General features: G+C 37.2%; 1 protein-coding gene and 1 pseudogene across 1 annotated transcript; one reads left to right on the forward strand and one right to left on the reverse strand.

The window, feature by feature from the left end:
* Window positions 1-4,723: 4,723 nt before the first annotated feature.
* Window positions 4,724-5,674, reverse strand: LOC138092868 (olfactory receptor 52A5-like). Its single transcript, XM_068988924.1, has one exon. It carries the CDS (start codon window positions 5,672-5,674, stop codon window positions 4,724-4,726), a length of 951 nt encoding a protein of 316 aa, XP_068845025.1.
* Window positions 5,675-18,655: 12,981 nt separating this feature from the next.
* LOC138092183 (olfactory receptor 52R1-like) lies at window positions 18,656-19,594 on the forward strand (annotated as a pseudogene).
* Window positions 19,595-23,322: the final 3,728 nt, after the last annotated feature.

The raw sequence follows: 23,322 nt of genomic DNA on the forward strand, positions 1-23,322 counted from the left end.
GGTCTTTTCCAATGAGTCAGTTCTTTGCATCAGGTGGCCAAAGTATTGGAGTTTCAGCTTCAGCATCAGTCCTTCCAATGAATATTCAGGACAGATTTCCTTTAGGGTTGACTGACTTGATCTCCTTGCAGTCCAGGGGACTCTCAAGAATCTTCTCCAATACCACAGTTCAAAAGCATCAATTCTTCGGTGCTCAGCTTTCTTTATAATTCAACTCTCACATCCATACATGATTCCTGGAAAAACCATTGCTTTGACTAGATGGACCTTTGTCAGCAAAGTAATGTCTCTGCTTTTTAATATGCTGTCTAGTTTGGTCATAGCTCTTCTTCCAAGGACCAGGCGTCTTTTAATTTCATGGCTGCAGTCACCATCTGCAGTGCTTTTGGAGCCAAAAAAAGATAAAGTCTGTCACTGTTTCCACTGTTTCCCCATCTATTTGCCATGAAGTGATGGGACTGGATGCCATGATCTTAGTTTTCTGAATGTTGAGTTTTAAGCAAATTTTTAAGCAAAAAGTGTGATTTTTGTCATATATATCACAAAGAATTGCAACATTGAAAACATTTATAAAACCCAGTAATAGCTTCCTTAAGCTGATTTGGGTTAAGTAGTTATACTGAAGGATTTGGTTATCATTAAAATGGATGTAAGGATATACATTTGGTATTTCTTCATTGATGGTTTTCTATGTAACTGAATAATCCTTTATAAACATTGGTTAAAGACAAGGACTAAGAATTATGTCATGAAAAATGATGGAGTAAGGAACTCAAAGAATCAAGCTACTTTACTCAAACAACAATGAACTTTCAAAAACTGACAGAATAAACATTTTTTAGAATGTCAAGATCTAATCAAAATATGACAACCACCAGGGACCTGTTTAATGAGGAGGGGGGAAAAGCAGCTGAATTTTGGAAGAAAGTTTAATGGCATTTTTGGTCATTCACTTACCATCTTCCATTTCACAGTTCAGCAGTAGCTGTGGAAATGGGGGCCCAAATTTCTGGTGTACCTTGCAAGTGCCAGGAGATAATATGAATGCTTCTAAAAATACTGTAAGTGTGCATTTTGACCTATCTGTTGGTTCACTGAAAAACCAGCACAGAGCATCACTTTTGTTCCCAACCACTTAGACTAGAGTAGCTTTGTGAGAGGAAGGAGGGCTTGTCAAAAAGATTTAAAGATAAACACTGCTTTACGTTCACCTAGAGTAAAAGACAGGAGTTAAGACAAACAGCAAACAGTTCCAACACCCCACAAGGATATGAAGGAAAATGTTTCTTGGGGTTATATGGGCAGGCTCACAAGGACCACTGTATATATCATGGAATGTGGTAGGTAACACATGTTCAGGACTGGATACTCATTCTGTGTGGCTGGACTTGGACTATCAAAGCTGAATAAAGATATAACAAGAATAAAATTTCAGACCAATATCCTTAATGAATATAGATGCAAATTTTCTCAGCAAAATACTAGTTAACTGAATCCAGTAGCATAATAAAAGATACACCGTGACCATGTTGGGATATATTTCAGGAATGCAATTGTGGCTCAACAACAAAAATCAGTATGAAACACCACATTAATGGAACAAAAGAAGCAAGCAGACAAACAGGGAAAAATCACACAACAAACAAAAACACATGGCCATCTTAGCTTGTGCAGAAAAACATTTAACAAAGTCTAACACCCTCTCATGATAAAAGTGCTCAGAAAGCTAGAAGTAGAGGGAAAATTCTATGGCTAACTTTATGCACAATGGTAAAACACTGAAAAAATTTCCCCTAAGATAAGGATACATGAAAAGGTATTCACCATCACTAATCATTAGTGAAAGACAAATCAAAACCACAATTATCATTATCTCACATCTGTTAGAAGAGCTATTATCAAAAAGTCTAAAGATTACAAATCTTGGTAAGGATGTAGAGAAAAAGGGACCCTTGTTCACTGTTGGTGAGAATGTAAGTTGGTATTGCCATTATGAAAAAAAGTATGGTGGTATTTAAAAAAAAATAAAAATAGAGCTACCATATAATTCAGCAGTCCTGCTTCTGGGTACATATCCCAAGGAAATAATATTTGTATTTCATGGCACTATCTGCACTCCCATGTTTATTGTGTCATTATTCATAGTAAGCAGGATATGGAAGTAACCTGTGTCTATTGAAAGATAAATGTGTATATAAAAAATATGATACGTAACTATGTATTGTGGCTTAAAAAAAAGAAGGAAATCCTGCCATTTATGTTACAACATAAATGTAGCTGGATTACTTTACTCAAGTGAAATAAGCCAGATACAGAAGGACAAATATGATCTCATTTATATATTGAATGTTAAAAAAAAAAAAAACCTCATAAACTCATAGTGGAGAAAAGAATGAAGGTTACCAGAGGCTGTACCATAGAGAGGAAAGGGAGCTTTTGATCAAAGGGTATAAACTTCCAGTTGTAAGACGAATACATTCAAGAAACCTAATGCACCACATGGTGAACTATAGTCGATAATAATGTGTTGTACACTTGATTGCTAATAAGGTAGATCTTCAGTGTTCTCCCCTCACACACAAAAAGTAACTATGAGAAGATGGATATGTTACTTTTCTTGTGGTAATATTTTCAGTGTGTGTATGTATGTGTATAATTTTTAAATTGCATGTTTGTGTATTTAACATCTATTTTATATATACAATTTTTTTCAAAAACAATTAAGAAAAATTCTAAACATTCAGTTGTTTTACAGATATAAAATTTCATATCTTTACAGATACTCAGGTTTTGTATGTTTTGCTTTACAATTTTTGTAATTCATATCTTTCAAGAATTGGGCTTATTATGTTTACATAGTCAAATTCATTGGTAGTAATTCTCAATATTTCATTATTAATATTTTAATGTATATAGCATGTAGAAATAAGACTTTGTTCTTTCCTTGTGTTGGTGATTTATATTCTCTCTCTCTCTCTGGCTTTTTTCCTGTAATTTGCTTCATGTTTTATTAATGTATTTTCTATCATAATCATTTCCATCTTTCAACTTATTTATGTTTAATTTGTTCTGTTTTTCTCACTTTTCAATAACTATATAATGCCCATTCATTTCAGAATATACAAAATAGACCTTAAACTGGGCCATAATTCAAGTCTTAACAGATTTCAAATGTTTAATATTATAAAAAGCATATTCTCTGAATACAATATAGCTACATTAAGAATTAATATTATTAAAGGTTTTAAATATTTGGAAATCATGCACCTCCTATCTTCACATGCTAACAAGACTATGCTCAAAATTCTTCAAGCTAGATTTCAGCAGTGAACCAAGAACTTCTGGATATAAAAACAGGACTTATAAAAGGTAAAGGAACCAGATATCAAATTGCCAGCATCCATCCTTTCATACAAAAATCAAGGCAATTCAGAAAAAAAAAAGAGAGAGAGAGAGAGAGAAAGCTACTTCTGCTTCATTGACTACATTAAAGACTTTGTGTGGGTGACAACAAACTGTGAAAAACTCTTAAAGAGATGGGAATACCAGACCACCTCACCTGTCTCCCGAGAAACCTGTATGCAGGACAAGAGGCAACAGCTAGAACCTTGTATGGAAGAACAGCCTGGTTCAAAATCAGGAAGGAGTATGTCAAGGCTGTATATTGTCACTCTATATTATATATTGTACATCATGAGAAATGCCAGGCTGGATGACTCACAAAACAAAATCAAGATTGCCAGGAGAACTATCAGTAACCTCAGATATGCAGATGATACCACTTAAATGGCAGAAAGAGAAGAGGAACTAAGGAGCCTCTTGAAGGTAAAAGAGGAGAGTGAAAAAACTGGTTTAAAACTCAACATGCCAAAAACTAAAATCATGGTATCCAATCCCATCACTTCATGGCAAATAGATGGGGAAAATGTGGAAACATTTTATTTTTAGATCTTATTTTTTTGGACCCCAAAAATCACTGTGAATGGTCACAAAATTAAAAGATGCTTGCTCCTTGGAAGAAAAACTATAACAAACCTAGACAGCTATTAAAAAGTCGAGATATCACTTTGTAACAAATGTCCAAATAGTCTAAGCTGTTGTTTCTCTAGTATTCATGTACAAATGTGAGAGTTGGACCGTAAAGAAGGCTGAGAACTAAAGAACTGATGCTTTCCAGCTGTGGTGCTGGAGAAGACTCTTGAGAGTCCCTTGAACAGCAGGAAGATCAAACCAGTCAATCCTAAAGGAAATCAGCTCTGAATATTCATTGGAGGACTGGTGCCAAAGTTGAAGTTACAGTACTTTGGTCACCTGATATGAAGAGCTGACTCATTGGAAAAGACCCCCCTGATGCTGGGAAAGATTGAAGGCAGGAGAAGCAGGGGGTGACAGAGGATGAAATGGTTGGATGGTATTCCAGTACCAAAAGTTCAAAAACTGAAATCAAAGAATGATCTCTTGTGAAGAACTAAATTAACTACAAATTAAAAACAAGGAAAGGAATAAGAAAGATTATATTAGAAGAGAAATATATTAGAGATAGAGAGATAATATCAGTGTTAACCTGAACACTTCTTATGTCAACTTAGCTGTCGTCTTGGAAATAAATGCTTTGAAGATAGAGCATGATGATATAAAACCCCAACAGTTAACAAGCACAGTCTGAACTCTATCCCTTGTAGGAAATAAAATATTCTCTACACGTCCAGGGACATTTGATAGATCACTGTTGGGATCCATGATTCAGAAGAAAAACCTGTGCCACACGCTTACAAATTACCTTATTTTTTACCCCATAGACAATAGGGTTCAGTGCAGGTGGTACAAGAAGGTAGATGGTAGACAGAAGAATATGAGTAGAAGGGACAACGTGTCCAAAACGATGGCTGAAGAAGGAGAAGAAGGCAAGAATATAAAACTCAAGGAAAACAAAAATGTGAGCTGTGCATGCGTTGAATGCTTTGAGCCGTGCCTCCTTTTGGTGTAGACGAAAAACAGCCTGGAAAATAAGGGTATAGGAAATGAGGATGAAAATCATATCAAATCCCAGAATTGTAAAACCTATGAAAAGACCACATGTGTTATTGACACGGATGTCTTCTGCAGCCAGCTTGACCACAGCCATGTGCTCACAGTAGGAGTGGGCAATTACAGTGGAATGGAAAAGGTGCAATCTTTTGATTAGAATGGGTAAGAGACCCACCAACACTGTAGCTCGAATTGCCACTATCACCATCATGTGACCCAGAATTGAAGGTGTGAGAATGGATGTGTGCCTCAGAGGATCACAGATGGCAATATAGCGGTCCAACGCCATGGCCAACAGAATACCAGACTCCATGCACTGCAGGGCATGAATGAAGAACAGCTGGGCTAAGCAGGTGTCAAAGGCCATGGAGTAAGACCTGAACCAGAAGATAGCCAACATCTTGGGAGCAATGGCTGCACAGAGTCCTATGTCAGTGGCTGCCAACACTGCCAGGAAGATGTACATGGGCTGGTGTAGGCTGTGTTCCATAGGGATTATGATCAGTAAAATGATGTTTCCCAAAAGAGCCACCAGGCACACAGCAAAAAAAGGAAACCCAATCCAAAACTGCATATGTTGTAGTCCAGGAATTCCAATCAAGATTACAGTTCCGGGGTTCAAATATGACATGTTAATGGATGCCATAGTGGTTGGTATTCTGTCTTCTCACCACTGATTATGATAAGTGCAGAAGAAAACTTGGATAGGAAGTCAAAACTGTTCAGGCTTCACTTTCATTCAACCTTTATCATTCAACCATACTGACCATCCATTCAGTGCTTTGGATAGCAGTTTAGACAAAATTTTTTGAGGTTCTATAATACATGCCAAATGACAGAAGCAAGCACTCATACAACAGCTTTATCAGAAGTGGAAAATGGAAGTTTCAATATTCTTGATATAGCTCTTAGCTCTTGTGGAAATGAAAATTATGAAATGGAGAGCATCAATCTTTGGCATCTTCCTTGAGTTCTTATCTTGTTTGCCTGAAAAGTCAGCATTCAGAGTTTCTTCTTTATCTTCTTCCAAATGCCCTCCTATTTTCACAGCAGTTGGTTATTCTTCTGGGTGGCTTGGAGTCCCAGAAGAAACCTTGTTTCTGTTGTCTTGTGAGTGTTAGTACTTAATCCTATGGGAACCTTCAGTATTAGCCACCCTACTTTTGGTCCGAGTGAGTGAGTTGTTTATTCCTAGAGTTGGTTCTCAAATGGCATTCGTCAGAATAGATTTCACCATTCTTAAATTATCTCATTCAATAAATATCAAACAAACTACTGTTTTTGGGGACACTAAATGTGACCTGGTATGCAAATTTGAAAAGAGTGGTCTTCTCTCAGACACAGACAGGTAAGGTTGGTTCTCTAAGTAAATTAAGGCTCATTTATATTTAGGGTTGATCTGTTGAGCAGAATAGGAAAGAATAGAAGTGTGAAATAGATAGGCTGTTTTTTGTTGTTATATTACATAATATTATTTTTTATTATACATTATATATACATGCAGGATCTGGCTAGTTTAGACACACTCTGAAGTTAGATTAGCAAAATAATGGTTTGTTCCTGAGGTACAGGATCAGTGGATCCCTAGATTTCTTGAGCTCTAAAATCACATATCCTACTTTACATATTAGACTTCCTGGAGTCCTTCAGCCCATGGTGTTGCAAAGAGTTGGACAGGACTGGGTTACTGAACAACAACAATATATTAATGACTATAAGGGACCAAAATAGTAGGGGATCCTTGATTATGATTCTTTATAGAGCTGGCTGCTGCTAAATGTAACAACATTCTCTATCTTATGAGACCATTGTTTAGAAATTGTATCTCATGACTGTTACTTGAAGGGGATTTGATTTACCTACTGGTTCCCATTTACAATTTGTAGAAGGATCACTTCCAGTTACACTTTCTGATTAATGGTGTTGATAGTTATTACCTTGGGAATGGAGTTTGAAGGATGGCATAATTTGAAGCTCCACAATGTTGAGCTTGAATGAATTTATTCAGTCTACCAGAGATTGATCATGTCAGATCAGTTGGAACAAGAAACATATGAGGGACAGTGGTTCTGAAGGATGCTAAAGAAGCACAAAATATAGTTTTATTTTCTAGGTTTTAAAAAATGCTGAACTTTTCATATATTTGTGGGTTATTTTAGTCTCCAAACCTAAGTTCTCTGAATGTCTTAAATTGAGACACTTGACTGCCAAGTATTGGCAATTTTGTCTTTAAATTTATATATGAAAAGATGTAGAGAAATTAAGCAACAGGTAAATGTACCTTTACAGGTACCTTTGAGCTTCCCTGGTGTTTCAGACAGTAAAGAGTCTGCTTGCAGTGCAGGAGACCTGACTTCAATCCCTGGGTTGGGAAGATCCCCTGGAGAAGGAAATGGCAACCCACTCCAGTACTCTTGCCTGGAAAATCCCACGGACAGAGGAGTCTGGTGGGCTGCCGTCCATAGGATCGCACAGAGTCGGACACGACTGGAGCAATGCAGCAGCAGCAGCATACATCAAGTTAGAAAAACTGACAACTTGACAATTTTGAAATTTACTACTTATAGACTTGGAAAGTCTTCCAACTCATGTATTTTGTTATATATATACATATATAAATATACAATATACATATTGTATACATACATACAATACAATAAATATACATACATACAATAAAATATATAAAAATATACAATATATATATATTGTACTTTCCCCTCATACAGAACTCATATATATAAGATTTATACCTAGGTATTTTATTTAAGTACTGTTATAAATGGTAATATATTTTAATTTAAATTATAATTTTTTTATTGCTGTATGTAGGAATGAGATAGACTTTTGTATATTAACCTTGTATCATGAAACCTGGCTATAATTGCTTAATTACAGAAATTTTTGTCAGTTCTTTTGGATTTTTCTACATAGACCATTGCAATATCTGTAATCAAAGATAATTTTGTTTCTTCTTTCCCAAACTTTATTCCTTTTCTTTTCTTTCATTATTGCATTAGCTAAGACTTTCAATATTAAGTTGAAAAACAGTACAGAGAGGGAACATCTTTGCCTTGTTCCTGATCCTAGTGAATGTTTTGAATTTCACACTGTAAATTGTACTGTTAACTATAGTTTTTTTCTTTTTTCTTTTTTTTTTTAAGATACTCTTCATCAAATTTAGCTAGTTTTCCTCTCTGGTTTTCTGAGAATTTTGTATAATTAATGAATTTTGGGTATTGTGAAATGCTTTGTCTGCATATATTCTTGATTTGATCATGTCATAGTTTTCTTTATCCTTTTTCTTTATCTTTGAACGATTTATATTGGTTATGGTCTATATTCTTTTTATACATTGTTGGATTTGATTTACTAATATTTTCTTTAGAATTTTTTTATATCTGTATATAACAGATGTTGATCTGTAGTTTTTTTTTGTTTGTTTTGTTTTGTTTTGTTAATAAGGTGTTTGGATTTGGTATTAAGGGAATGCTGACCACACAGAATGAGCTAGGAAGTATTCCTTTCTCCTCAGTTTTGTGGACTAGTTTGAGGACAGGTAGTAACTTTTCTTTAAATGTTTGGTAGAATTCAATTGTGAAGTCATTTGGTCCTGAAATAATGTTTGTTGAGAATTTGTAAATATTGATTAAATTTCAGTACTGATCATTTATCTGTTCACATTTTCTATTTCAGAAATTATACATTTCTAGGAATTTGTCCATTTCTTCTAGATTGTCCTTTTTATTACCCTACAGTTGTTAGTAGTAATATCTTATGATACTTTGTATTTCTGTTGTACTGTTTATTAATTTTCCTTCTTTATTTCTGATTTATGCATTTGGGCCCTCTTTCATTTTTTCTCGATAAGTCTGGCTATAGATTTATCAATTTTGTTTATCAGAACCAGCTCATAGTTTCACCGATTCTTTCTTTCCTTTGCCTCCATTTATTTCTCCTCTGATCTTTCTTTCTTTCTTTCTACTAATGTTTTTTGGAGTTTGATTTTTTTTTTAATGTCTATTTTTGGTTTGGTTTTGACTTGTTCTTCATTTTCTTGTTTTTTTAGCTGTAGGGTTAGGTTGCTTATTTGAAAATTTTCTAGTTTCCTGAGGTAAGCTTGTATCACTGCAAACTTCCCTCTTAAAACTGCTTTTCCTGTGTCCCATAGTTTTTTTTGTTGTTGTTGTTGTTGATTTATTTATTTTTATTTTTTTAATTTTTATTTTTTTAATTTTTTTTTTAAATTTTAAAATCTTTAATTCTTACATGTGTTCCCAAACATGAACCCCCCTCCCACCTCCCTCCCCATAACATCTCAGTGGGTCATCCCCATGCACCAACCCCAAGCATGCTGTATCCTGCGTCAGACATAGACTGGCAATTCAATTCTTACATGATAGTATACATGATAGAATGCCATTCTCCAAAATCATCCCACCCTCTCCCTCTCCCTCTGAGTCCAAAAGTCCGTTATACACAGCTGTGTCTTTTTTCCTGTCTTGCATACAGGGTCGTCATTGCCATCTTTCTAAATTCCATATATATGTGTTAGTATACTGTATTGGTGTTTTTCTTTCTGGCTTACTTCACTCTGTATAATCAGCTCCAGTTTCATCCATCTCATCAGAACTGATTCAAATGAATTCTTTTTAATGGCTGAGTAATACTCCATTGTGTATATGTACCACAGCTTTCTTATCCATTCATCTGCTGATGGACATCTAGGTTGTTTCCATGTCCTGGCTATTATAAACAGTGCTGCGATGAACACTGGGGTACATGTGTCTCTTTCAATTCTGGTTTCCTCGGTGTGTATGCCCAGCAGTGGGATTGCTGGGTCATAAGGTAGTTCTATTTGCAATTTTTTAAGGAATCTCCACACTGTTCTCCATAGTGGCTGTACTAGTTTGCATTCCCACCAACAGTGTAGGAGGGTTCCCTTTTCTCCACACCCTCTCCAGCATTTATTGCTTGCAGAATTTTGGATCGCAGCCATTCTGACTGGTGTGAAGTGGTACCTCATTGTGGTTTTGATTTGCATTTCTCTGATAATGAGTGATGTTGAGCATCTTTTCATGTGTTTGTTAGCCATCCGAATGTCTTCTTTGGAGAAATGTCTATTTAGTTCTTTGGCCCATTTTTTGATTGGGTCGTTTATTTTTCTGGAATTGAGCTGCATAAGTTGCTTGTATATTGTTGAGATTAGTTGTTTGTCAGTTGCTTCATTTGCTATTATTTTCTCCCATTCAGAAGGCTGTCTTTTCACCTTGCTTATAGTTTCCTTTGTTGTGCAGAAGCTTTTAATTTTAATTAGATCCTATTTGTTTACTTTTGCTTTTATTTCCAGAATTCTGGGAGGTGGATCATAGAGGATCCTGCTGTGATTTATGTCTGAGAGTGTTTTGCCTATGTTCTCCTCTAGGAGTTTTATAGTTTCTGGTCTTACATTTAGATCTTTAATCCATTTTGAGTTTATTTTTGTATGCGGTGTTAGAAAGTGATCTAGTTTCATTCTTTTACAAGTGGTTGACCAGTTTTCCCAGCACCACTTGTTAAAGAGATTGTGTTTACTCCATTGTATATTCTTGCCTCCTTTGTCAAAGATAAGTTGTCCATAGGTGCATGGATTTATCTCTGGGCTTTCTTGATTCATTTTCTTGTGTGTGATTTTTTTCTTCCCCAGGCATTTTAAAATTTTTCTTTCATTTTTTTTTTTCTTCAGTGATCCATTTGTTGTTTAGACGTTGAAACTGGAAATGTATAAGCTAGAGCGGAGCTAGTTGTGATGTGGGACATTCTTTCTGCTCAGTGACTGTTACCACCCTATGAGGGTTGGAGGTTAATTCCAAGTTGTTTACACCCAAGCTGTTCCTATTCTCTTTTAATGTGTGTTTTTCCCTCTCTTTGCACTCAGACACTTAACCCAGAGATGGGAGAGTGGTGAAGCTATTTGGGCCCATGCTGTCTCTTGACTCATGTTGGCTGTACACGGGGATCCAAACTGTACTCTCTATGCATGCATGCATGTATGCTAAGTCTCTTCAGTTGTGTCCAACTCAGTGCAACGCTATGGACTGTAGACCACCAGGTTCCTCTGCCTATGGGATTCTCCAGGCAAGAATATTGGAGTATGTTGCCACGCCCTCCTCCAGGGGATGTTCCCAACCCAGGGGACTGAACCCATATTTCCTGCATCTCTTGCATTGTAGGCAGATTATTGCTGAGCCCTAGGGAAGATAATGCTTTCTGTGCAGTTTCCCATAATTGCTTTCCTTACTTTGATCAGTCTCAGCCTCAGGTGCAAGCCCCTTTGCCCCTCACAGCCAATTACTGCCCCCAGCCTCTACCACAACTGCCCCCACCTGGTTGTGGGTTATAGTTACCCACATCCAGTGCTGCTCTGTGGCATGGAGTGATTAGGGCCAGAGTGTTCACTCAGCTTGATCTGGAGCACATGCCAAGGTGGTCTTGAGAAACATGGCAACCCATAGAGCAGACTTCCGTCCATCTTGCCTTCCAGGCAAGCTAAGTGCACACACGCTCCTCACACATGCTTACTACACACTCCCATTAGTGCCAGTCATTCTCCAACCAGCCAACAGGGCTCTTCTCCCGTTCACAGGACCCCAGGACTGGGCTACCCAATCTGTGGCATTTACTGCCTAACTCCCATGGCGGGGGTCTTATCCATAAATTCTCCCTGTTCCTCAGTGTTCTTTCCCAGGAACATGGTCCCAGCCCCATCACTTTTCTTCCCTTCCTATATGATTACATGAATCTTTCATACAACCTTGATTGAGAAGGAGTATAGTCAGTTTCCAGTTTGTTTACAGTGAGAATTGTTCCACATAAAGATGTATTTTTGATGTGTTTGTTGAAGGAGGTGAACTCTACATTCTCTTACTCTACCACCTTGATCCATATCTAAATTCTGTTATTTAAATTCATTCTTTCCCTCTATGTGTTTTGACTGGGGAGTTTAAACCATTAACAGTTAACTGTTCATAAGAAGGACATATTCTTGCCATTTTTGTTGTGTTTGTATGTATTTTTACTCCTTTTTGTTCCTTGTTTCTCCCTCAGTCTCCCTTTGTTTTCAGCTGATATTTCTACTGACACCTTTTGATTCCTTATCATTTTGTATACATTTTATAAACATTTTCTCTATGGTTATTTCTCTATATAAAAGGGGATATACATATCCTTATATATGTAAAAGGATTACATATAGCCTTTTAAACTTATAGCAGGATATTCATAACAATAATATATCTTCAGTTCAGTGGCTCAGTCATGTCCGACTCTTTGCAACTCCATGGACTGCAGCATGCCAGGCTTCCTTGTCTATCACCAACTCCCAGTGTTTACTCAGACTTATGTCCATCAAGTCGGTGGTGCCATCCAATCATCTCATCCTCTGTCATCCCCTTTTCTTCCTGCCTTCAATCTTTTCCAGCATCAGGGTCTTTTCCAATGAGTCACTTCTTGGTATCAGGTGGCCAAAGTATTGGAGCTTCAGCATCAGTCCTTCCAATGAATATTCAAGACTGATTTCCTTTAGGATGGACTGGTTGGATCTCCTTGCAATCCAAGGGACTCTTGAGAGTCTTCTCCAACACCACAGTTCAAAAGCATCAATTCTTTGGCACTCAGCTTTCTTTGTAGTCCAATGCTCACATCCATGCATATCCTTACTGGAAATAAAATAGCGTTGACTAGATGGACATTTGTTGGCAAAGTAATGTCTCTGCTTTTTAATATGCTGTCTAGGATGGTCATAACTTTTCTTTCAAGAAGAAATTATCTTTTAATTTCATGGCATAGTCACCGTCTGAAGTTATTTTCAGTTCAGTCATGTCCGAATCTTTGCGACCCCATGAACCACAGCACACCAGGCCTCCCTGTCCATCACCAACTCCTGGAGTTCACACAAACCCATGTCCATCGAGTCGGTGATGCCATCCAACAATCTCATCCTCTGTTGTTCCCTTCTCCTCCTGCCCTCAATCTTTCCCAGCATCAGGCTCTTTTCAAATGAGTCAGCTCTTTGCACCAGGTGGCCAAAGTATTGAAGTTTCAGCTTCAACATCAGTTCTTCCAATGAACATCCAGAATTGATCCCCTTTAGGATGGACTGGTTGGATCTCCTTGCAGTCCAAGGGAATCTCAAGAGTCTTCTCCAACACCGCAGTTCAAAGCATCAATTCTTCAGTGCTCAGCATTCTTTATAGTCCAACTCTTGCATCCTTACATCACCACTGGAAAAACCATAGACTTGACTAGATGGACCTCTGTTGGCAAAGTAATGTCTCTGTTTTTTATATGCTGTCTAGGTTGATCAAAACTTTCCTTCCAAGGAGTAAGTGTTTTTTAAATTTCATGGCTGCAATCACCATCTGCAGTGATTTTGGAGCCTAGAAAAACAAAGTCAGTCACTGTATCTACTGTTATTTTGGAGTCTGCCAAAATAAAGTGAGTCACTGTTTCTAGTGTTTCACCATCTATCTGCCATGAAGTGATGGGAACAGATGCCATGATCTTAGTTTTCTGAATGTTGAGTTTTAAACCAACTTTTCACTCTCCTCTTTCACTTTCATCAAGAGGCGCTTTAGTTCTTCACTTTCTACCATAAGAGTGGTGTCATCTCCATATCTGAGGTTATTGATATTTCTCCAAGAAATCTTGATTTCAGCTTATCCTTCATCCAGCCCAGCACTTCTCACAATGTGATCTGTATATCTTCAAAGACATATAAAAGCTCTTCTTTGTTAGAGCTTAGCAACCACAATGGAGAAGGCAATGGCAACCCACTCCAGTGTTCTTGCCTGGAGAATCCCAGGGACAGGGGAGCCTGGTGGGCTGCTGTCTATGGGGTCACACAGATTCAGACATGATTGAAGCAACTGAGCAGCAGCAGCAGCAGCAGCAACCACAAATTACATCTTTATATGCTATGTAACCAATAACATGTATTTATAATGTTTGTGTTTTTGGCTTTTAAATCCTTTAAAATAAAAAAATATTTTTGAAAAAGAAGAAGAACAACAACAACAAAATTTAAATGAAGAGAAGAAATCATAAAGATCCCAACAGAAATAAATGAAAAAGAAATGAAAGAAATAAGAGTAAAGATTAATACAACTAAAAGCTGGTTCTTGGAAAAGATAAACAGAATTTACAAACTTTGGCCAGACTCATCAAGAAAACAAGACAGAAGATCAACAAAATTAGAAATGAAAAAGGAGAGATTCAAATGGACAATGCAAAATAAAAAGGAACATAAGAGACTATTATGAACAACCATATGGCAATAAAATGGATAACCTGGAAGAAATGGACAGATTCTTAGAGAAGTTCAACCTGCCATGACTGAGCCAGGGAGAAATAGAAATTATGAACAACCCAGTTACAAGCACTGAAATTAAAGCTGTGACAAAAAATCTCCCCAAAAACAAAAGCCCAGGATGAGATGGCTTCACAGGAGAATTCTGTCAAACATTTAGAGAAGAGCTAATGCCTATCCTTCTAAAATTATTTCAAAGAATTGCAGAGGAAGGAACACTTCCAAACTCTTTCTCTGATGCCACCATCACCCTGATACCAAAACCAAAGATAGCACAAAAAAAGAAAACTACAAGCCAGTATCACAGATGAACATAGATGCAAAAATCCTCAACAAAATTTAAGTAAACATAATTCAGCAACACATCAAAAAGCTCATACACCATAATCAAGTTGGGTTTATTCCAGGGATGCAAGGGTCTTCAGTATATGCAATCAATGAGATGCACCATATTAACAAGCTGAAAGATAAAAGCCATATGGAAATCTCAATAGATGCAGAAAAGGCCCTTGACAAAATTCAGCACCCATTTATGGTTAAAACTCTTCAAAACGTGGGCATAGAAGGAACCTATCTCAACATAGTAAAGGCCATATATGATAAGCCTACAGCAAACATTATTCTCAATGGTGAGAAACTGAAAGCAATCCCCCTAAGATCAGGAACAAGACAACGGGGTCCAGTTTCACCGCTATTATTCAACAAAGTTCTGGAAGCCCTAGCCACAGCAATCAGAGAAGAAATAAATAAATAAATAAATAAATAAATAAATAAATAAATAAATAAATAAATAAAAGGAATCCAGATTGAAAAAGAAGTAAAGCTCTCACTGTTTGCAGATGACATGATACTGTACATTGAAATCCCTAAAGATACTATGAGAAAATTACTAGAGCTAATCAGTGAATTTAGCAAAGTTGCAGGACACAGAAATCACATGCATTTCTTTATACTTACAATGAAAAATCAGAAAGAAAAATTAAGAAATCAATTTCATTCACCATTGCAACAAAAAGAATTAAATATCTAGGACTAAACTTATCTAAGATGACAAAAGAACTGTACACAAAAATTGCAAGATGCTGATGAAAGAAATCAAAGATGACATAAATAGATGGAGGAAGAATCAATATTGTGAAAATGACTATTTTCGCTAATAGTGAAATCTACAATTCAATGAAATCCCTATCAAATTATCAATGGCATTTCTCACAGAACTAGAGGAAAAAAAATTCAAAATTCATATGGAAACACAAAAGACCCCAAATAGCCAAAGCAGTCTTGAGAAAGAAGAATGGAGCTGGAGGATTCAACTTTCCTGACTTCAGATTATACTACGAAGCTAAAGTCATCAAGACAGTATGGTACTGGCAGAAAAAAAGAAATTTAGACTAATGGAGCAAGATAGAAAGCCCAGAAATAAACCCACACACCTATGGGTACCTTATTTTTGACAATGAGGCAACTATGTGCAGTGGGGCAAAGACAGTCTCTTCAGTAAATAGTGCTGGGAAAACTGGACAGCTACATGTAAAAGAATGAAATTAGAACACTTCCTAACACCATATACAAAGGTAAATTCAAAATGGATTAAAGACCTAAATGTGAGACCAGATACTATAAAACTCTTAGAGGAAAACATAGGCAGAACACTCGATGACATAAATCAAAGCAAGATCCCATATTGACCCACCTTCTAAATTAACAGAAATAAAAACACAAGTAAACAAGTGGGACCTGATTAAATTTAAAAATTTTTGCAGAGCAAAAGAAACTATAAGCAAAGTGAAAAGGCAACCCTCAGAATAGGAGAAAATAATAGCTAATGAAACAACTGACAAAGGATTAATTTCCAAAATATACAACCAGCTCATATAACTCAATACCAGGAAAACGAACAACCCAATCAAAAAGTGGGAAAAAGACCTAAACAGACATTTCTCCAAAGAAGACATACAGATGCCTAACAAGTACATGAAAAGATGCTCAACATCACTCATTATTAGAGAAATGCAAATCAAATCTAAAATGAGATATCACCTCACACAAATTAGAATCAGTTCAGTTCAGTTCAGTCGCTCAGTCATGTCTGACTCTTTGCAACCCCATGAATCACAGCACGCCAGGCCTCCCTTTTCATCACCATCTCCCAGAGTTCACTCAGACTCACGTCCATCGAGTCCGTGATGCCATCCAGCCATCTCATCCTCGGGCGTCCCCTTTTCCTCCTGCCCCCAATCCCTCCCAGCATCAAAGTCTTTTCCAATGAGTCAACTCTTCGCATGAGGTGGCCAAAGTACTGGAGCTTCAGCTTTAGCATCATTCCTTCAAAAGAAGTTCCAGGGTTGATCTCCTTCAGAATGGATTGGTTGGATCTCCCTGCAGTCCAAGGGACTCTCAATAGTCTTCTCCAACACCACACTTCAAAAGCATCAATTCTTTGGCGCTCAGCCTTCTTCAGAGTCCAACTCTCACATCCATACATGACCACTGGGAAAACCATAGCCTTGACTAGATGGACCTTAGTCGGCAAAGTAATGTCTCTGCTTTTGAATATACTATCTAGGTTGGTCATAACTTTTCTTCCAAGGAGTAAGTGTCTTTTAATTTCATGGCTGCAGTCAACATCTGCAGTGATTTTGGAGCCCAAAAAAATAAAGTCTGATACTGTTTCTACTGTTTCCCCATCTATTTCCCATGAAGTGATGGGACCGGATGCCATGATCTTAGTTTTCTGAATGTTGAGCTTTAAGCCAACTTTTTCGCTCTCCTCTTTCACTTTCATCAAAAGGCTTTTTAGCTCCTCTTCACTTTCTGCCATAAGGGTGGTGTCATCTGCATATCTGAGGTTATTGATATTTCTCCCAGCAATCTTGATTCCAGCTTGTGTTTCTTCTAGTCCAGCGTTACTCATGATGTACTCTGCATATAAGATAAATAAGCAGAGTGATAATATACAGCCTTGACGTACTCCTTTTCCTATTTGGAACCAGTCTGTTGTTCCATGTCCAGTTCTAACTGTTGCTTCCTGGCCTGCATACAGATTTCTCAAGAGGCAGGTTAGGTGGTCTGGTATTCCCATCTCTCTCAGAATTTTTCACAGTTGATTGTGATCCACACAGTCAAAGGCTTTGGCATAGTCAATAAAGCAGAAATAGATGTTTTTCTGGAACTCTCTTGCTTTTTCCATGATCCAGATGTTGGCAATTTGATCTCTGGTTCCTGTGCCTTTTCTAAAACCAGCTTGAGCATCAGGGAGTTCACGGATAATGTATTGCTGAAGCCTGGCTTGGAGAATTTTGAGCATTACTTTACTAGCGTGTGAGAAGAGTGCAATTGTGCAGTAGTTTGAGCATTCTTTGGCATTGCCTTTCTTTGGAATTGGAATGAAAACTGACCTTTTCCAGTCCTGTGGCCACTGCTGAGTTTTCCAAATTTGCTGGCATATTGAGTGCAGCACTTTCACAGAATCATCTTTCAGGATTTGAAACTGTTCAACTGGAATTCCATCACCTTCACTAGCTTTGTTTGTAGTGATGCTTTCTAAGGCCCACTTGACTTCACATTCCAAGATGTCTGGCTCCAGATTAGTTATCACATCATCATGATGGCCATCATCAAAAAGTTGATAAGTGATAAATGCTGCAGAGGGTGTGCAGAAATTGGGAACACTCTTGCACTGTTGGTGGGAATGTAAATTGATATGTAAAATTGATATGTAAAATTGATATTGTAAAAGTTATGCCAAAGAATTCAGTATCATATGGAAAGACACAGGGACCATTCATTCTATTCCTCCATTAAGCCTCCTTTAAATAATTTCCTGAAATTTCCATATGGCCTCTGCTTGGTCACTTTCACTTATGAAAAAATCAGTGACATGGGAGGAATACTGAATGAGAGCTCAATGGAGAAGCATAAAACTGTACAAAACTGAAATATTTTTTCAATTAAGTACAAGTGTGATTACAGATGAAACCTTTTACTGGAAACAAAGGGACAAAGTGATACATAGGTCCTTGAGGTAATATGAAATGATATAATTATTATATTTGTGTATTTCAGAAAACACGATAATTTGGCATGTTCTGACTCATTTTATTAATCTGAATCTCAGGCATTTAAATAAGCCTGAGTATGAATTTAAACTGTTTTTAACAATAGTCATTAAGGATCTTCCTGAAATAATAAATCTCTGTGTTTTCGGCATCTGGTTGTGGTCATCTTGGCATGGTAACTTTATCTTCAGAAGACCTGATAAAAATCAAAGAAAAAACCATCATGCCTCCTCTCAACATTTTGCATCCCTCTCCTGTCACCTTCTTGCTGATGGGTATCCCAGAACTGAAATACCTGCATGTCTGGATTGGGATTCCCTTCTGCTCCATGTATGCGGTGGCGGTGGTGGGGAATATGACCGTTCTAGCTGTGGTTAGGGCAGAGTGAAGCCTCTGTAAGCCTATGTTTCTCTTTTTGTGCCTTCTCTCCGTCACTGACCTGGTCCTCTCCACGTCTACACTGCCTTGCATGCTCTGTCTCTTCTGTCTTGGAGCCCATAACATTGCCTTTGATGCCTGCCTGACCCAAATGTTCTTCATTCATAGTTTTACTGCTTTGGAATCAGGTTTCTTTTTGTCCATGGCCATTGACCATTATGTGGCCATTTGTCATCCACTGCGCCACACCACTATTCTCACCCACACTCACATCACTATAATGGGTATTATTGTGGTGATTTGGGGAGTTGCTTTCTTTTCTCCACACCCCGTTCTGCTCAAACAGCTGCCGTACTGCAGAACACGAATCATTGCCCACACCTACTGTGAGTTCATGGCCGTTGTGAAGCTGGCGTGTATGGACACAGGGGCCACTAAGCGTTATAGCCTCAGTATGGCTACTATCGTTGGCTCATTTTGATGCGATTCTCATTGCTATATCCTGTGTCTTCATCCTCTGCTCTGTACTCTGCCTACCATCCCAAGAAGCTAGCTTTAAGGCACACGTGGGTCCCATGTCTGTGTTATTCTTGTCTTCTGCTGCACCGCTGGTTTTCCCTTTTTCACTCATCGTTTTGGGAAAAATATACCTGCACATATCCACATTTTTATTGCAAATATGTATCTGTTGGTGCCCTCTTTTCTCAACTCCATTGTGTATGGAGTAAGGACCAAGAAAATACGAGAACACGTTCTTAAGACACTAGTGGTCAAAGATGTCTGATTGTAGTTGGATCAATAAAAGAAATGGTTCAAAAATAAATGAAAGTACAAGAGATTATGTAAGAATTGCTCCTACTCCCACACATTTGCCACCTGAAAGATCTTTTATTTACTAGATGTCTACAAATTCTAAAATTTCTAACTCAACAAGTCATTTCAGCTTTTTCATTATTTTTTAAAATATAAATTTATTTATTTTAATTGGAGGCTAATTACTTTACAATATTGTATTGGTTTTGCCATACATCAACATGAATCCACCACAGGTATACACGTGTTCCCCTTCCTGGACCCCGTTCCCTCTTCCCTCCCCGTACCATCCCTCTGAGTCTTCCCAGTGCACCAGCCCCAAGCATCTAGTATTGTGCATCAAACCTGGACTGGCGATTCGTTTCATATCTGATACTATACATATTTCAATGCCATTCTCCCAAATCATCCCACCCTCTCCATCTCCCACAGAGTCCAAAAGGCTGTTCTATACATCTGTATCTCTTAAAATTGGAGAAGAGATTGATGTCCTGTGTCTTTTGGAGGATAACTACAGAAACTTAACAATAAAAAAAGGTTAAAAAGATAAGTTAACTAGTTAGCCTGCCAGGGTTCAAGTCCAATATCATGTGCCTGGCTAATTTTACTGCTATTTAATTCTTCACCTCAGTTTCCTGGTATTTAAAAATGAAAAATAAAAAAACCTGCTTCATTTGATTGTGTGACGATCAAATGAGACATGTAAAGAAGATCAGTGAAGTGGCACAGAAAAAACACTCTGTATGTTATTTTTATCCTTCCCCAGTGATTATAATTTCTTATATTCTCCACTCTTTTTGTTTAAAATGTTTTAGGAAATACTCATTATATCTTATTTAATATGTCTGCAAATGTATTTGTATTTTTTATTTATATAATGAATATGTTTGATTCTATTCACTGTTAGCCAAATTTTGCTAAATATAGAAAATATCTTGAGAAAAAAATATTTTTTAATTTTCTGTGATGTATGTTGCTTAATATTATATCATATGTTGAAGACTTTACTAAAGTCCTGAAGAATAATATAATGTTATTGGAGTGCAATAGAATAGTTATGAGAACATAGCAGTCGCTTTTCATTTCTTCTTTTGATACAATCATTTAGGCATTCATTTGTTCATTTGTAAAATGTGTTCAGTAAATGCCCTTTTAATTGGATTAGATTTAAATGGACTAATTTTTGAAACACTGAGACTTATTCTTCTATCATTAATAAGTAATGCTCTTTTTTTCTCTTTTTCTTGAAGAAATTTGCATGAAGAATCCATAATTAAGAATACATAATTAAGTTATTTAGAATCTTTTGCTACCAAATGTATTTGGCAACATTGTAAACTACCTCACTCATCTGTGAATACAGGGTTTCTACGGTTTTCTCTGATTGCTCAGGGCATCCTTTCTCTTGTTTTATCAAATGAATTAAGGATATAGGATCCAATTAGGGTCCTATCAACTAAATTTTAATGCCAACAGGCTCTATTTTGTTTTATAGCACTTACATATTCTCAAGTGCTATTCTCATTTTTTCTCAAATACCTTTTCTGTGAAATATCATTGTTATAACCTTCCCACTCCTAGTTATAGAACAGTTCATTGTACAACTGAAAGAAGCCTTCTTATGTTTCTCTTTGTTAATGTTTATTTTTATGTTAATACTAAAGAAAAGTACATAAAGATTGATCTATCTATCAATATCAACGCTCATGTTTTTAGAGTTAGTATGGGATGTAACTAAAGGACAATTCACTGGTAGCTTGTGTGTTAAATTTTACAGAAAATAAAATTTATCATTTTAACTGTTTTAAACTGTAGAGTTCAATGACATTAGTACATTCTGTTGAGTGAAAAAAGATGTACAACTTGAGAGTTGTGAGTTAAGTTTTATTTGGGGGCAAAATGAGGACTGCAGCCCTGGGAGGCAGTACCTCAGATAGCTCTGAGAGGCTGCTCCAAAGGGGAAGTGGGGGAAGGCCAGCAGATAACGTTTTGGTGAAGGGAGTGTTATACCATTAGGCACTTGTTTTACAGAAATCTTTCTGCTAGTCACAAGGATCTGATGTCACCATGAAAGGGTTTAGTGCTTTTTTAGACATGAGGAGAGGTAAGGATTGAGATCATAAAACCTGTTTCTAAAAACATCCAGCCATCTAAAGACCTGTCCCACCAGATTCCCTGGAGAACAGAGTGCCTCACTTCACCCTGAACTCAGGGGGTGTTGAAGGTCAACAGCCGCAGCAGCACAAGGTTCAATCTCCATAGAGGCAGGTGGCAAACACCCTTGTTGTTATTGTGGTTCAGTTTGTTGGCCAATACTCTCGGCAAGTGCCAATTTGTAGTTGATAATTCATATTGCTGTGCATTCAGCTTCAGAGCTTTTTGCCTTTCCCCAGTTCAAACTCCACATACGGGAAAACACTAGCTCCCCATTCCCTCTTCCTCACATTCTCTGACTATTATCATTCTACTACTGTCTCTATGAATTTGGCTACTCTATGTATGTCATGCAAGGAACCAGTCAATATTTGTCCTTTTGTGACTGGCTGTTTCACTTAGCATACTGTCTTCTAAAGGAATATGTGCCACCTAAAACCTGAAAGTTACATTTTATTTGGCAGGGATGTTAGGACTTGAGCCCAATAGACAGGATCTCAGCTGGCTCTGAGAGAGCTAACTCTGAGGAGGCAGGGTTATATATATAACCTATATATAAGTTTGTATCATGGGGCAGGTAATCTTAATATTAAAAGATTATTGTTAATTAAGAGAAAACCCCTGGTGGCTCAGATGATAAAGATTTAGTCTGCAATGCAGGAGACCTGGGTTTAATTCCCGGGTTGGGAAGATTCCCTGGAGGAGGAAATGGCCACCCACTTTAATATGTTTGCCTGGGAATCCCTATAGTCCATATGGTTGGAAAGAGTTGGACATGACTTAGCAAGTAACACACAAAATAAAAAAAAAAAAAAAACAAATTTCTCATATGAAGAGATTTAGTGACCTTCTATGTATAGGAGGATGCAAGTGTATGGGCTTGCTGAAATAATTTCTTTCATATGCATCTAGCTTATCTGGGGCCAATTCTGCTTTCTTTATTGTTCACATACTAATAAATTGTTTACCAGAAGAGATGGCAAATGTGGTGGATGACCACCTTTCACATCGCTCCAGATCCTCAGGGGAGAAAGTAGCTGATGACTTCTAAATAAGTGGCTTTATTTCACCTGGGCTAAGAAATTTGCATTTGGAAAAGACTTGTTACTGCAACAAGGAGGGATGTGAAAGGCAGGCATCTACCACATTTGCCATTATCTTCTGGTAAACAAGGAATTAGTATGTGGACAATAAAGAAAGCAAAATTGGCCCCAGATAATTAGATGCATATGAAAGAAACTATTTCAGCAAGCCCATATACTTGCATCTTCCCATACAAAGAAGATCACTAAATCTCTTCATATGATAAATTTGGCTTTCTCTCTTGTGTGTTAGTTGCTCAGTTATGCCCAACTCTTCCAACCTGATGGACTATAAGGATTTCACAGATGAAAATACTGGAGTGGGTTGCCATTTCCTCCTCCATGGAAGCTCAGATCATGAACTTTTTATTGCAAAATTCAGATTTAAATTGAAGAAAGTAGGGAAAACCTCTAGACCATTCAGGTATGACCTAAATAAAATCCCTTATGATTATACAGTGGA

The sequence above is a fragment of the Capricornis sumatraensis genome, chromosome 16 (genome assembly GCF_032405125.1).
Source record: "Capricornis sumatraensis isolate serow.1 chromosome 16, serow.2, whole genome shotgun sequence".
In the NCBI taxonomy this organism is placed as follows: domain Eukaryota; kingdom Metazoa; phylum Chordata; class Mammalia; order Artiodactyla; family Bovidae; genus Capricornis; species Capricornis sumatraensis.

What these genes read in the sequence shown, in the direction of transcription:
- LOC138092868 (XM_068988924.1), bottom strand. Translation starts at nt 5,674, where the DNA reads ATGGCATCCATTAACATGTCATATTTGAACCCCGGAACTGTAATCTTG.